The sequence below is a fragment of the Argiope bruennichi genome, chromosome X2 (assembly GCF_947563725.1).
Source record: "Argiope bruennichi chromosome X2, qqArgBrue1.1, whole genome shotgun sequence".
In the NCBI taxonomy this organism is placed as follows: Eukaryota; Metazoa; Arthropoda; class Arachnida; order Araneae; family Araneidae; genus Argiope; species Argiope bruennichi.
This window is the reverse complement of record NC_079163.1, coordinates 49,897,278-49,913,461: the sequence shown is the minus strand read 5'-3', so window position 1 is coordinate 49,913,461 and position 16,184 is coordinate 49,897,278. Positions and strand designations below refer to the sequence as shown.

The following is a 16,184-nucleotide window of genomic DNA, read 5'->3' as shown; positions in this document are numbered from 1 at the left end:
TACTATTGCTAAACATTCCAACTCAGTTATACAATAATTTTTTTCATAAGATCGTAAAGTTCTTGAATGATAAGATACAGGATGTAATTTACCAGAACAGTCAGGCTGTTTTAGAACAGCTCCAATGGCTACCTGAGATGCATCACAAAAAACATGAAGAGGTAAATTAAGTTTATATAGTTGCAACACTGGTTTAGTTATCAATTTATTTTTTAACATTTCAAAAGCTTTTTGACAGTCTTCTGTCCATTGCCATGATGTATCTTTTTTAAGAAGATTATTTAAGGGTTCTCTTATTTTAGCATAAGAATCAATAAACTTATTATAAACATTTACAGAGCCAAGAAAACCTTGAAGTTGCTTGACATTTTTTGGAGGTTGTAATTTTTTAATACTTTCAATATTATGATTATCAGGAGAAATACATCCTTCTTTGACTTCATACCCCAAGAAATTAATTTTATCTTGAGCAAACACACACATTTAGAAAATTTTAATTTAATGTTTTCTTTTTCACACATTTGAAAAATCTGTTTTAAATGATCATAGTGTTCCTCTAATGAGTTAGAGAAAACTACTATGTCATCAAAATAGTGACATGCAAAATTTGAAAATTTATGTTTATTTAAAATTCTACGAATAGTTCTATTGAATATTGCAGGTGCATTTTTAAAGCCAAAAGGTAGGACTTGAAATTCATATAAACCTTCAGTAGTTACAAATGCCAATTTATGTTTATCTTGTTCATACAAGGGTATGTGCCAATATCCAGATGCAAGATCCAAAGTTGAAAAAACTTTAGCAGTACTTAATTTATCTAACAAGGTATCTATTCTAAGGAGAGGCTCTGCCTCAGATTTACAAAGGGAATTAATTTTACGATAATCAATACAAAGTCTACTTTTTCTATTTTCATCTCTTTTATATGCTAATGTTACAGGGGAGGAATAATTACTAGTAGATTCTTTTATTAAACCTGCATCTAACAAATTTTTAATTTGCTTGTTTATTTCAATTTCATCAGTAGCAGAGGTTCTATAAGCCCTTTGTGAAACTGGTAAATCAGATGTTAAATTTATTCTAGGAGGTTCCATTCTTATTTTACCAACATCATATTTATTTTTTGCAAACACATGAGAATATTCTGACACCAGAGATAATACAGGTTCAGATAGTTTATTTACAGTCAGAGGTGGGAAAATTTCCTCTGAGGTATTCACTACCCTGACCTTATTATCACTAGTGTTATCATTTTCAACAATATGTAAAGACATATAATTATTATTGGTATGCAAATTGGTAATAATTTTTCCATTTTGAAATATTTTATTTTTGTCACAATCTATAATTAATTTATATAAGCTACAATCTGGCAGTCCTAAAATGATATATGGTAAAGGATTATCCATAATATATAATTTGATTTTCTTATTTATTTGGCCAATTTTTAAATATATGTCACAAATTTGGGTTAATTGGAACGTTCCATGAGCTTGTTTGACTCTAATAGGGTATACATTTTTTCTTGTCAAGTTAAGTTTTTTTACAATATCTGCAGATATAATTGAAAGAGTGGATCCTGTGTCAATAACAATATTTATATTACTATACGGGTTATAAACATTGTCCAAGTTAGCTAGACTTGGTAAAGTTGAGATGTGTCCGGACACTAATAATTGTAACTGTGCTGGGCAAGGGGCCTCATTAGAAGAATTTGGTCTCCTTTGAGAATTTTGAAAACAGCCAAGAGGGACTTCTGTACACGGGGAAGTCACATTAGCTGTTATTGGGGTATTGGCCATAAAGTGAGGTTGATAAAAAGGACATGCTTGTATCCAATGATAAACATTTGGAATACCTATTTCAGTGCAAATTCTACATGGAGAAGATGGTAATCTTTGTTGAAAATGCAAATTATGATTATAGTTATTGTAATTATTGGGATGTGGCCTTATTGAATTATGAAAATTTTGTCTAAAATTATTGGGAGCTCGAGGAGTAAAAGAATTTTGAAATTTATAATTAAAGTTATGCCTAGGTGTAAAAGGTTCTGGTTGTCTTATTCTGATTTTAGTTTCATTACACCTGCCTGGGTTTGGTTCTGAAGATTCTTCCATTTTTAATAATTTAGCTGTTATTGCAAGCCATTCTATTGGGGTATTAGGAGCTTTTATGCTAACTAATTGTTTTAGTTGAGTTGGCAGCCCATCAGTAAGACCTTCTAAAATCAATTGTGGATTAAGGCCTAACTGTCTGCCATAATTTAATTTTTGATGAAAATAATCAACTAATTTACCATTTTTTGAATTAAATTTCAATTGTGAAAAATCAGAAAAATTAACAATATTGGGTTGGATAAATTGTTCAGTAAATATACAATATAAATCATCAAAATTATCAATATTTAAACAACTATTTATATAATGTGTTAAAGCTGACCCTTTTAGAAATTTAGCTATATTTTTAATTTTCCACGAATCATTTTTGTTATTCTCTTGACAAATTCTGTTAAAATATCCCAACCATAAATCCATCTTCATCCCATTTTCGGGATCAAAAGGGATTATGGAGGGTTCTTGGGCCATTTGTTCATTTTCTTTTTTATCAATTTCTGTTTCTGAACCTTGAGAATTAGACACATTTGTTTTATCTTGGTCAGTCATTTTTCCGGATCTTAATAACATTTAAGTATACTTCAAATAAAAAACATTATAAATTTATGCATAAAATTTTAAAAATAAACATGATAAATGACTAAAAACACAATATTTTAAATAATACTATAAAAATATAACTTGCAATAATTCTAAAATTCAAAAATGAAAATCAAAAGAAAAGAAAAACACACAATATAAATCTTGATTTTTCACTGTTGAGTCGGGAAACACTAAACACTTTTTGAAGAATAATCATTTTTTTTTTTTTTATTAATCACAAAATGCAATTTTGAGCACTGGAACTGGAGACTGAAGACTACGGCAGGTGACTATTATTTTGGTGATGACGTAAAACACAAGTGATATTTTGAAAATCTGGTTGATTCAATTTAGCACTGGAGACCACTGGCGAGTATTATATTGTGGTGATGATATAAAATGGAAATGACGTCGAGACCGGGATTATTCAGCACAGGTAAGGAGCAAGAAAATTTTTATGATGACAAGGAGCCCCAACTCTTTGAAGATATAAGGAGCACACACATGACAACAGTGTTCGGATGAAGTCACAGGTTGTGGAAGGCATAGGATTCAACGGCAACTGGACCGGATCCCGGACTACGGTTTGCGTGAAACGATGTGGCCGGAGGCAACCGAAGCAGACGGCGGTGAAAACATCGCAGCTGGGCGAACCTGGACCGAAGTCATCTTTGGAGCACGGCGAGCGCATTGCAACGTTGAAATCTGGCCAGCGGATTTAATTTTAATTCTTTTAGTTCATTTCATAATTTTTCACAGGAAACTATCCTTGTCGACTTTTTAATATGTAACAATTTTCGAATACTGTCGACTATTTAATATGTAATATTATTTGTTGTGAAGCATGATGCAGTTTGAAGACAATGAAGATACTTTTAATTTCGTGACGTCGTTTTATTTCATTTTGAAGAAGCAAGCATATGTACAAGCGACGAGCACACAGAAAGGAATGAGGGAAGAGCTCTCGGACATTTTATCCCTGGTCTTATATAACCTATGATTTTGATAGGGAAAACATTTCTTCACAGTGCTAATGTATTATTAGATTTCGATAGGGATTTTCATTGCAGGCGCGGAGAAGGTAGGGGAAACACAGGGAGATTTTAAAAAAGAATTTGCATGTTCAGCGGTATTTTATCTCTTCACGCGCGGTGTGGGAAAGTTACATTTTAGCTGATTCAACAATTTAACAAAGCTTCTCTTGAATTAATTAAGTAGAGACAGTGGAATTGGATCACGAAATAAGAGAATATTTTAGAATGAAGTTACTATGGGCTAAATTAAGATGAAGTTACTATGAAAATTAATTAAATTGAAATTAGAGTTAAAATATCATTACATATATATATATATACCTGTGAATATTTGAAAATGAAGGAAGATACGCAGTCATCATTTCAGCAAACTCATCAACATCAAATACATCATCAGGAGAATTAGCACTTCCCAGGGACTCCAATACACCAATGATGTAACTTAAGACGATTTCATCAATCGAACTGAAAAAAAAAAAAAAGGGCTTTAGAACTTCAGTCTTTATAACAAAAAAAAGGGAGAGGGGAGGGTAATATTTAGAAAAGGGAAAATTATCTTCAAGAATGCAGATTTCGTATTAATTACTATTCAATTTTTCAAATGAATCAGAAAGGTTGAATGTCCAATGTTACTTTTTATAATGACACATGTAAGAATAATTTTTGGTTATATAATTCATTAATTAAACTATTATTATTTTATGATAAGAAAATAAACGTTTTTATCATAAATTTTCTAAAAGACAAGAATTTTACAGCTGGATACAAATAGACAAAAGACCCTTCTTGTACATTTACTGACATTAAAATAACTTAAATATTATGTTTGTGAAACTATCTCCATCAAATAGTGCAAGTAATAATTTAAAAATTTTAATAACTATAACATATAGCAACGAGCAGCCTCTTATTTAAAAGAAGAAAAATCAAGTCAGTTCATTTAAGACTTATGATAACATTGACAATCTCTTGTCTTTTAATTTTTAATAATTAATCGATCAGAATAATTAATTAAATAAAAGAATTAACAAAATCACAATCCTACATATGAAATTCCATTCTGGTTAAGCAAAGTGAAACATCTAGTTATTTTTAAGTAACTTAAAAGGATGAAATTTAGGTGCTGTTCTGCCCTTGTCATCTGACCAGTTTAAAAATTACATGGTCCTTCCTTAACAGAAGTCATGTAACTTATAGAACAGATGCTGTTCTGACTTGAATAACATGCCTCAGGCTAAAAAATATCAAAACTTTGTTCATCATAATTATCATAACCATTGCTTGTATGAACAGATGCTAGAATACCAAGAGAAATCAGATGGTCATTTTATCCTTTATATTATGGAATCTGAAACCTACAAAAACAACAGGAAAGAGAAGAACAGTTTAATACATCAAAAATGTTATTCTGATTAGAATGCTTGCTCAGTTTTCAAACAAAAATAAAAGACATTTATTTTTTCCAGTTAGTAAATTAAAGTAATATTCAACATATTTACTCTTTAAAGTAACAATATTTCAATCAGATGAAGGGTTTTTTTCATTCCACATCACTATACCATATTTACTTTGCTCTCTCACATCACAATGAGGCAGCAGTATACTGGGAGTAATTTGAGTTTTGGGGTAAACGAACTATAGGTTCAAGACCCCATTCTAATAAAAATCTGCAGTCTGTATGAGCCTGGTGTGCACATTGCTGTGCATCAAGCATCAACATGTTGGTATAGGGTTGAAGTATGGAGAGTGAAGTTTAAACACAAATATTACCCTTCTCATCTGAACAAAGTTAGAAATTATGAAGTACATCTGAAAATAGCCATTATGCGTAGCCAGTTAAATTGACATTAGTTAAAGAGCATTAAAATGGTGCGTCTTTAATATTACTTTTGTTGATCCTTTGTTTAGTTCAGTTGAAACATTGCTTTTGTGGAAGCAACATGCATCATTTCTCTTCAGTGGATTATTCCACATATATTGACTGTGCTATATGGTTAGCACAAATTAATAATGGCTTTAAAAGTCTATAGTAAGTCTTGTATGCATGTACATAAAGTTTATTGAATAACTGATTCGTCTAGTTTTGAATTGCTATCATATATAGTCCACATATAATTATCATTATGTCATACCAAAAAGGGGCTGTTAATCAACCTAAAACTGAAACAAAACTCATATTACAAAAATTGTCAACAAATATGATTTTTCAAAATAAAATCAATTTCAGAGTAGCATCAATTGGTACAGATGATTTTGAAATTTTTTGAGTATAAGATTTTTTCTCAGGCTTCAATGAAGATAAAATAAAATGAATTATTTATTGCAGGGAAAATATAAGGATAGTTCCTTGTTTCCAATACAATCATTATTTTATTGAAAGGAATCATCATGCAGGGCAAGAGATTTTTTTTGGATTCTCATTCCTCTGAAATTTTCTCTTCACTATGTAAACCAAAGTGAATTTTCAATGTTGAAAAGGAAAAATGAAATCCCACTTACAATGGTAATACTTTACTACAGAAAAGAGCAATTCACAAATGACATATTTTAGCATTTTATTTAACTCTTTACATCTTCATAGTATATGAAAATACCATTTCAATCAAATGTTTACACCTTCATAATGCGATTACTTGTCCTGACAATACTCACAAAAATACAAAGAATGCAATCCGGAGAGCAAGAACTAGATGGCAACTGAAGGCAGAAAAAATATTTTAATTAAAGAAGTGCTTTCCTCTTTCAGGAGTTATACTACATCAAAACTTATCTAATGATGCAAAAAAGATGATTAAAAAGTTGCTAGCAAATTAATTTAGGACATAAAGGGCTGCATATATCGTAAATTTATAAATTTGCAATGATATTTTGAATAAGACTGATTCAGCAGCATTTTATAAAACAGTACATAGGTAATACACCAACATTATGGTATTTTGAGTGAGTCTTACATATTAGCTCAGAGGAATTCAGTAAAGCAATTTCATCTCTAGTTTAGATAAATTTGAAAAAAAAAAAAAATCTTTTTAGAAAATTCAACAAATAATATATTAAGAATTTTTAAGTGGAATAGTGGATCTCATGCTTCTAACCATTTAGCCTGAGAATATGCATTTTGATTTTCCATTCCATTTAGAATTCCTTTCATAAACTATACATTAACTCTAATGACAGCAATATTACGAAAATGATGTAGAAATTTAAGTCTAAAAGTTTTGGAAAACTAAAATATAACTGCCATCATACAATATCTACTGACAGAATGAATTCAAACGTAGACCAAAAAGTTTTAAGGCTGGGCATGATAATAGATTCACATAACAATCAAGCAAAAATGTACAGATTATATTTAAAAAACTGACCATGTCTAAATAAACTTATTAGCGACACAAAAGCATAATTAAGTACAGCAATATTATATTTTAACTTAATTTTTTATGGCTTATGAACAAAAAAGAAACTACTTCACTTTTTATATGGAAACTATGTTCTATTTCTTAATAGCATATGTAGTGTATATATATGTAATGATATTTTAATTCTTAATTTCAATTTAATTGATTTCCAAGATTTTATCTTAATTTAGCACATAGTAACTTCATTCTAAAATATTCTCTTATTTCATGATCAAATTCCACTTCCTCTACTTAATTAATTCAAGAGAAGCTTTATAAAATTGCTGAATCGGCTGAACGCCAACACTTTCACATGCTCAGAGTGAAAACTGCCCAGTAGGCACATTCTTTTTAAAAGATCCCTGTGTTTCCTTTACATGTGATTGACATGCGTCAAAAATCCCTATAAGAATCTTAATAATATACTGGCACTATGAAGAAATATTTTCCCTATCAAAATCTGAGGTTATATAAGACAAGAGATAATTTATTTCGCTCTTCTTCCCCACTTCTGCTTTTTCTGAAATTAAGAATTAAAATATAATTACATATATATATAATATTAATGACCCAAAAATTTACTAGCACAATACAGTAACATATTAATGACAGCTTTCAATTTTACTGAATCTAAAACAACATTAAATAGTGTTTATTAAACAGAATTTCATTCACTTTATTACAGCCCTAGATGGATTGCTCTAATAATAGCATACTGCATACTACATATATAATTCTGCAAATGCATGGCCAAAAAGAAGAAATTCTGAAATTTTAACTTTGATTATCCACCAGGAAGAAGCGATGAAAAATTGACGTCTATTTACATCGCGAAACAAGAACAAAAATGACACATTTTTCCCTTCAGTGATTTTACTATTACATTCTGATAGGGATTTCTTTACCATGTGTCAATTTAGGTATCTTTGAAAAGTGTGTGCGAATGCTAGGGATTTTTATCCCTTCATTCCCAGCGTGGGAACCACAGGATCAGCAGTTTTATTAAGCCCGTATTAGAATCAAATAAAAAAAGTGAGAAATGGATCAGGGGATAAGGGATTATTTTAGAATGAACTTAACATGGGATAATTTAAGTTTAAAATAAGGAAATTAATTAGGACTTAAATTAGATTTAAAAATATCATTACACACACACACAATCTTAAATATAAAAATTGGAATCTAATTCTCAGAAATACAAATTTTGAATATCTTCCTATTAGCACAACAAGAAATATTCACCTTAATGCATCCAATCCAGTATGCTCCATTATGAATTTGCTAAGCTCCGATTTTACAAATGCATCTTGATCAACCTCAGTTGAGCTTGAATTAGACATAATTCTGCAAAAGAGAAGGAATATATATACAATTAACAAGATATTCAGTAATGAACAGAAAATATCAAATAATAAGCAAAAAATGAATTAATATTTGATTAATTAACTTTTTAAATCTATGATTTTGATTTACTGTCACTAAAATTATTTAAGTGATAAAAGCTTGAAAATCGGCAAAACAGTTTTTATCTTAAGGACAGTTTTGACTCTTTAATAAAAAGACAAAAGACCTCCTGGTCTTTTGTTTCAAGATGCATATTTTATAAATAAGTCTAAAACATATCCTAACACTATAATATAAAAGAAAGCTATTCCTGTTTCCAGTACTGAACTCTATAGACAGGAAACAATCTACTCAGCATTGTTTTTAAGAAAAAATGAAAAGTTTCAAAATTAAAACTCTTCAAAATTTAAAACTCATACAATTTATTCATTTTTTAACTTATCTTTTTTTTTTCCCCCTGCCAAATACAAATCCACAATGTAACAATACTGACATCAATATAGTCTTCTAATCTTATAACCTATTACTTTAAAATGCTGTACAACCATTGCAAAGTCGAATATTCTAACGCTTCTTCTGATTCTGTCTTCTTCTTATGATTATTATCTGTCATCCTGCTTCAATGCATTTGTGTGTGTGTGTGTGTGTGTGTGTGTATGATAAAATATTTCATGATAAAGCTGCTGTCAATAATTAGGTCTAATAACAGAAAAAATTTCAAAACAAAGCAGAACTAAAACAGAAATGGACAAACTCTTTTAAAGACCAAGCAAATCTAATCTTTCTCAAATTTAAACATCTGAATAAGAAAGAAATGGCAATAAATAAAATTATACTTTTGGTTTTTGTCATTTCCTGATTACAATGTGTTTATATTGATATCATTAAAGTTTTGGAAGTAGCAGCATTTTGAGCGTACCAAACACAATGGATCTTTAGTTAATTATAGGCTTTATTTCTCAGGTTCTTTTAACTTTCCATCTCTTTATTAAAGAATCTTTTAGAATTAAAATTTGTTCATTTACTCTTTTTATAGCTATAAAAAGAAGTATTTACGTACGTCAACAATATCCAAACAAATCAATCACATTCACAGCTTCGAAATTAAACACCCAGGTAATTGTAATGATAAATAAATGCAATAGCTTGTACTTCAAAATCTGAATTTTAAAATTCAATGTAAAATTTTTTAACTTGATATTTTGTATTCCACATGTTTTTGTGCATAAAATCATTTCTGATGGTTGTAGGGGTGGGAGAATTCCCCTACAACCACCTCCATTGAAAACAATAAACATTGTTCTTCAATCAAAATTTGTTTCACACTTCTTAAGTAATTTATGAATTTTTTAAAAAATTAGTCAGTTTTCCCAAACAATTATGCAAATTCAAAATCATGCATCCAACATCCTGATTCTGTTTCAAATTTTCGAAGTCGCAATTCAAATATTTCTTTCTAATTTGAAACAAGAACATTGGGAAATACCTTTTTTATTGATCTATAATTACCTTCTTGTTGAATTCAAAGATTTTTGTCAGAGATCTACAAAAGCAGAAGAGGGGTGGGGGATTTCTTTCTTTGCTAGCAAATCATAAAAACACAGTGTTCATTCACCTGACAAAGAAGCATGGGGGAAGAGAAAAGAAACTGCTAAAGTAAAGTATGAGAACATAGTCAACCACGGATTTATGCTACAGAGGGAAATATAAGAAATTTTGTGTACCACTAGCGTTTTCTTTGAGAAGAGCTTTTGACCTAATGATCTAAAGTATCGATACTTTTGATGATACATGCAGGAAAACAGCAAATATTTCTCCCAAGAGAAACTAAACACTTAAAAATGCAATTAATTGCCATTTGCCAAAAATTCAAATCATTTGTACACTTGTGCAACTAATCCGATAGGCAGAATTGAAAAGCAATCTAAATGTGTCCCTTTTACTTAAAACGGTTCGAACCCCCGGGGGGGGGGGTACCTCGAAATGAGGATGAGATGCTTCCGGCATGGTGGTTGGATCTCGCCACCCTGGAGGGTAGGTGGGGGATCTGACTCCTCCCATCGATGACGGGACGTACTTCCTTCGGGGAGGGTTGTACCGTGGCCGGTGATGGCCCTTAGGACTCAACCACAGTTCCCGCCAATGTTGCTGTTGCGGCTGTCCGGTCATTCACTTTTTGGTTTAAATCCGTGTGCCTTCGTGGCGGGTCGGAGAGATAGATGGTTGACTTACTTAAAACGGTTCAAAGTTTAAACTAATTAGTGTTAAAATTTCACTGTCTTTTTTCTCTTTATCTTGGATTTATAAGAATTTCATTAAAATATTTGATTCTTTTTGGAGATCTGTATGAAATCATGAGAAATTTCATTTGACTTGTTTTCATTAACATTACTTAATTCACAAAAGTTATTCTTACAGATCTTATTTTCTTTTCCTTTAAAATAACAATTCACTCATTCTGTTTGATGGTCGAATTCAAAACAATTAAAATCATACATTTTTAACTTGTTTTTAAAGCAGCATGCAAAGAATTTGTTTCGTCAATTAAAATTGAACCATGGCCCCAATTTAGGGTTATGCCTATTGGCCATTCTAAGAAATATGAGAATTACTTTTACATAAATGCATCATTGCAACAAATATTTTAATTTCATTGCATTTTTTAAAATACATTATCATTTCTAGTTGCTTGTCACAATTTTTATCTAGGAACGATTTATTAAAGAAATATGAACATAAAAATCATTAATATTCTTTTGATTGCTTGTTTCGGCTTCATTTTCATAGTTTTATTTCATATCATAGTTTGAAGACACTAAGATGTTAACTCTATGATAAACTTTGCCAACTTAAAAAAATATGATGGAATCAAGTCTACAAACATGATCAGATTGCAAAGTATAACATTTTCAATTAACTTTATATTTTATACAAAACTGGAAACTAGACAGAATGTAAAATTTTTTGGATACCCAGCGTAAAATTTCACAAAAGTAATAACATAATGAAATTATGAAAAATAACTTTTTATGATTTTTATTTCCCTAACAATCATCATGACATAAGTATAATCATCATAGCTATACTAGTTTATTGTAAAACTAAAAAAAAAAAAAAAAGGATTTAAAGGCACAACTTTAAAAAAATTTCTTTTATATTAATGTGACTAATGAAGTCATGACTGCAATACATAAACTATATTTTGACAAAAATATTGCATTCCTATTAGCTATAAAATTTCTATACTATTATTATGATATTTCTGGTAGGAGGATAGAACTTTTAAATGGTCCATACTTTTAAAAAACTGCTCTAGGAGGATTTACAAGACAATGAAAAGACACAAAGATGGATAAGGGGATGCAACCCTCATATTTCTTCCCAGCATATTTTGGTCATCAGTCAGCAATATTTCAAGGGATAATTGAACATGATATTTCATTCTACACATTGATGAAAATATGAATAAATATATGTACAGAGTAAAAAAGCGAGAGAAAGAGAGAAACAAAAGAGGGAGAGAAAGAGAGATAGAGAAATTTTAAAATCTTGAAATGGTAATTTTGTTAACTATGTACTGAAACTTTATTTCATTGAAATAATTTAGTTGTCTTAAAAAAAATCATTTTCTGTGACAAGAAAATACAGATTCTGATACATGTGAATGCAATACTTATATATACTTATATATATATATATATATATATATATATATATATATATATATATATATATATATATATATATATATATATATATATATATATATATATATATATATATATATATATATATATAATTTTTTAAATATAGATTCAAAAAACATTATTTTTAAATAGATACATTTATCAATTATAAAGAATCAACACATATCAAATCATAAACAATGCAATTAATCAACAAAGGAGAAAAATGCTAATTACAAATAATAAATGGGAAAAAAATGCATTTAAATTCATCATCTAAATAAGAAAACAAATGACATTAAAAAAATCAGCTGAGGATCTTTTTAAATACATTATACATAATTTTTAGAACACAAATGTCATTTTTGCTAATGAAATGAAAAATGCTAATGACAAATAATAAATAGAAAAAAAATGCATTTAAATTCATCATCTAAATAAGAAAACAAATGCCATTAAAAAAAATCAGTTGAGGATCTTTTTAAATACATTATACATAATTTTTAGAACACAAATGCCATTTTTTTAATCTTTAAATAATAAAAATATTTTAAACTGCATATGCACCAGACAACTGATTATGGGAAAGACAACTATATTTGCATTGCATATGCAAAAGACAGATGATTTTTTTAGCTACAAAATTTTACTTTGAAAATAGGAGAAATAAACAAATTATACAGCATTTCTGAATTCTTTTTGCAATTTAAAATTTCAATGATGGTAAAAGAACAATTTTTAAATTCCTTACTTCACTCACAAGAATGAAAGAAGGAATGAAAAATGAAATTTTTCCTAAAACTTTGACATGATAGCATGAAATATTTTGTCAAATTTATTGGCCTATTCATTTTATCAAAGTTCTAGAAAAACTGATACATTTCGAATCAGAAATTAATACAAAACCACTAAAATACCTATCATTTCTATATGTTATTGTTAGAAATAATTCTAATTGATTATATTACTGAAAAAAAATTCAAAAATCAAGAAGAAATTTCATTAAGATACCTTTTTTAATGTAAAAGTCCACCCCTTTACTGTAAAGGTTTCATTTTTAATATAAATGTCCAAAGCAAGAAATTTGAAAATTTAATTGCTTACATTTCCAGGATAAATTATATATTCAAATTCCTATTAATAGTGAAAATAATTAAACAAATATCGATATTAAGTAAGTATTAATATAGTTTATTTTGCTATGAAAAAATATTATACAAAAACTATGAAAAAATGGAATTCTAGAAGCAATGCAGTATACATGTTATAAATGCAATCATAATATGGTAATGAACTTGTTTTAACAATCATAGAGCATGTTTCTAGCTTAGAAATAATTACCAGCCTCTTCAAATATGTTAAATCAGGTAATTAGATACAATAATATTATTCATCTTTGTTTTTCTCCTGAAAATGTGAGTAGGGATTGACTTGAATAAAAAAAAATATTAGATGAAGCAATATAGGCTGTATTTCCCTTTAATCCTGGACGTTACAGTTAATAGATTTCAAAATACTTGAGAGGTAAGCAAAAATACTCCTTCCTTTGGATATGTGACAAACACATATTTTGTTCATGTCTACAACAATCATGGATCTAAGATATAGAAGAAATATTTAAGTCCTAATTAGACAGATTAAAAAATAGAAATAAAATCAAATAATAACTAGTTTTAAAGATTTATATAAAGATTATACAAATCAGAATTTTTAATTGAAACATTTGTGAAGAAAGAAGTAAAATTTTCAGAATCAAAAACATAAATGAAGGAGATTTAATTATTTAAAGTTCTAATAGCACATAATTTTGTAATTCCTCTTTTTTTTTTTTTTTTAATCCTAATTATAAGTTATTTTAAAAATATATCCAGAATTTACATGAAATATTTTAAATATGCAGGGAACTAGAGTTAGTTAAATTTGGTAGAATATTTCTATAATTCCATAAAGTACATGTACATGCAAAAGACATCGAGTTGTTTACAACACACGGACCAAAACTTTCACATAATATATTATACTATTTAATAAATGTTTCAATATTGATAAAACTTTGATATAAAATTCTTATACATAAATTGAAATAAATATGAACAAGCAGGTTTTAATTTTTATAACCTATTTTATAGAATTTTCTTAAATACTGAAAAACTTAGGACTTTTTCATAAAAATCAATTAATATAAATAAGTGAACTAAGATTTTTTAAAAATGATTAACACAGAATTAAGTTTTTTAACCCTTATATTTATATATAACATTCTAAATTAATTTGAAATACTTATCAGTATATATAATTGCTCAGACATCTGTAATGCTGGTCAGTTTAAAAATATTTCCAACAATGTGAAAAACCAATTTCTATTTTGGTGTCTAGCAACTCAGACAGGTTTGTTTTTCATATGTGTTAAAATAAAGATAAGCAAAAATAAAAAATAGTTATGTGATCATAAATTTCACATTTTTTTATGCTTGATTGCAGCAAAGATTAACAAACTGAGGTTTAAAATTTTTGTTACACTGAGTCACTTTTTGGGGCAGATGGAATTTTTTTCTAGTACTTTCTTTCAGAAATTTCTTTTTTAATTTCATAATTAGAAATACATTTTTTCCCCTGATATTCAATCACTATTTGTTTTGTTCTGTTTTCAATTATCAGTTTTGATTTAAGTACTTGTATAATTTTTTAATACATTGAATTCTGAACCTTTAATGTTCATTATAAATTTCCATGCTATCTGTACTTCAAATTATAAGGGGTTTTTTTTGTTGTTGTTGTTGTTGTTTCTTAAACATTTTGCCAATGTTCATAAGATTTTCTACAATAATTTACATTAGTTTATCTATGGCAATCAGATCTAAGATATTGTTAACAAGATAACAGACCATCTAGATGGATAAATCTTCTATTAACATAAGAAACATCAATAACTATGATTTGGCAGTTAAACTGTAAAAAGTCTATTTTTTTAAACTTCCCTTAGACAGGAATTTTAAATTAGCTTATATTCATAGCAATGCCATAAAAAGAAATAAAATATTGATAATGTTGCATTTTGATGATGATAAACATTTTCTTTACAGATCTACAATTTCTTGACAGTTATAAACTTATCATCCTTATTGAAAGCATCGATTGAAATTTCAGCATGAAAGGAATTACAGCTCTGACTCAAAACTTCAAAAACTTTTTTTTAATTCCCAAAAATAAAATTTTTGGCAGTTGCCCATTATTTGAAAAGCTAAGTCACATACTTAATTATAGCTTCGAATTAGAATGAAAAGAGAATTTGTGATACTAAGAATAGATGAGAGCAAAAAATATCAGAAAAGAAATACATAAATTACCTACAACAAACTGGCCAGGTTGTTGAGAGTCTACAATGATTTATGTTATAAAATATTCAGCGTACAAAAAAATCTTAAAAACACACCTTTAGAAAAAAATTTTCTTTAAACAGATGATAAAAAACAATAATTTCTACTAAATTTTCATATAATGATGCAATCTTTAAATACCGTTTAAAAATAATTAAACCGAAAAGAATATTTATATAATATTAAAGAGGATTGAATATTAAATTATCATGGCATTTACTTCTCTGATTCCAAATGTGTGACTAAACTGAAGTTTTAGTTAAAATATTAGATATTTTCTCAGAATTCCAGCATTAAACGACCGCCTACAGAAAAGCATAAAAACATTTCCAACTCTGTATACAAAACAAATACTTGAATCTTCTTTCATTGTAGACGTAACAATAAACAGATATAAACGCGAATTATTTAGTACGGCATTTTCCCACCAGGCTCAGATAAGTGTAAGCGTCGAAATTGAAGCACCGAAACGAGTTATCCCTTGATTGGTGAGTTCTCCCGACTCTATATATCATAACAGAGTGCTGTTTACTATTACTTTTACACGATAAAATCGTTAGATAGTATTTCCTTATGCTCAGTAGAATAAAAAATCGTTCTTCCGAAATATTTTATCATATTTTCAGTAATTTTTTTTTTGACAACAATTTTT

The 16,184-nt window shown here is 28.4% G+C and overlaps 1 protein-coding gene across 6 annotated transcripts in view; it reads right to left on the bottom strand.

Annotated features, from left to right (window-relative positions):
* The window catches only part of LOC129960316 (CUE domain-containing protein 2-A-like), a 53,402-nt gene extending 37,524 nt beyond the window's left edge, over window positions 1-15,878 (bottom strand). For 3 of the 6 annotated variants that reach the window (XM_056073671.1, XM_056073673.1, XM_056073667.1), the window contains exons 1-3: window positions 15,753-15,878; window positions 8,368-8,469; window positions 4,052-4,195 (exon numbers count right to left, since the gene is read on the bottom strand). In XM_056073671.1, coding sequence (XP_055929646.1) covers window positions 4,052-4,195; window positions 8,368-8,465 — 242 coding nt within the window. In that variant the 5' untranslated portion in view covers window positions 8,466-8,469; window positions 15,753-15,878. Of the gene's footprint in view, window positions 1-4,051; window positions 4,196-8,367; window positions 8,470-11,766; window positions 12,008-13,496; window positions 13,753-15,502; window positions 15,533-15,752 lie in introns of those variants that run through there. The other 3 variants (XM_056073669.1, XM_056073668.1, XM_056073670.1) reach the window with 3 other exon arrangements.
* Window positions 15,879-16,184: the final 306 nt, after the last annotated feature.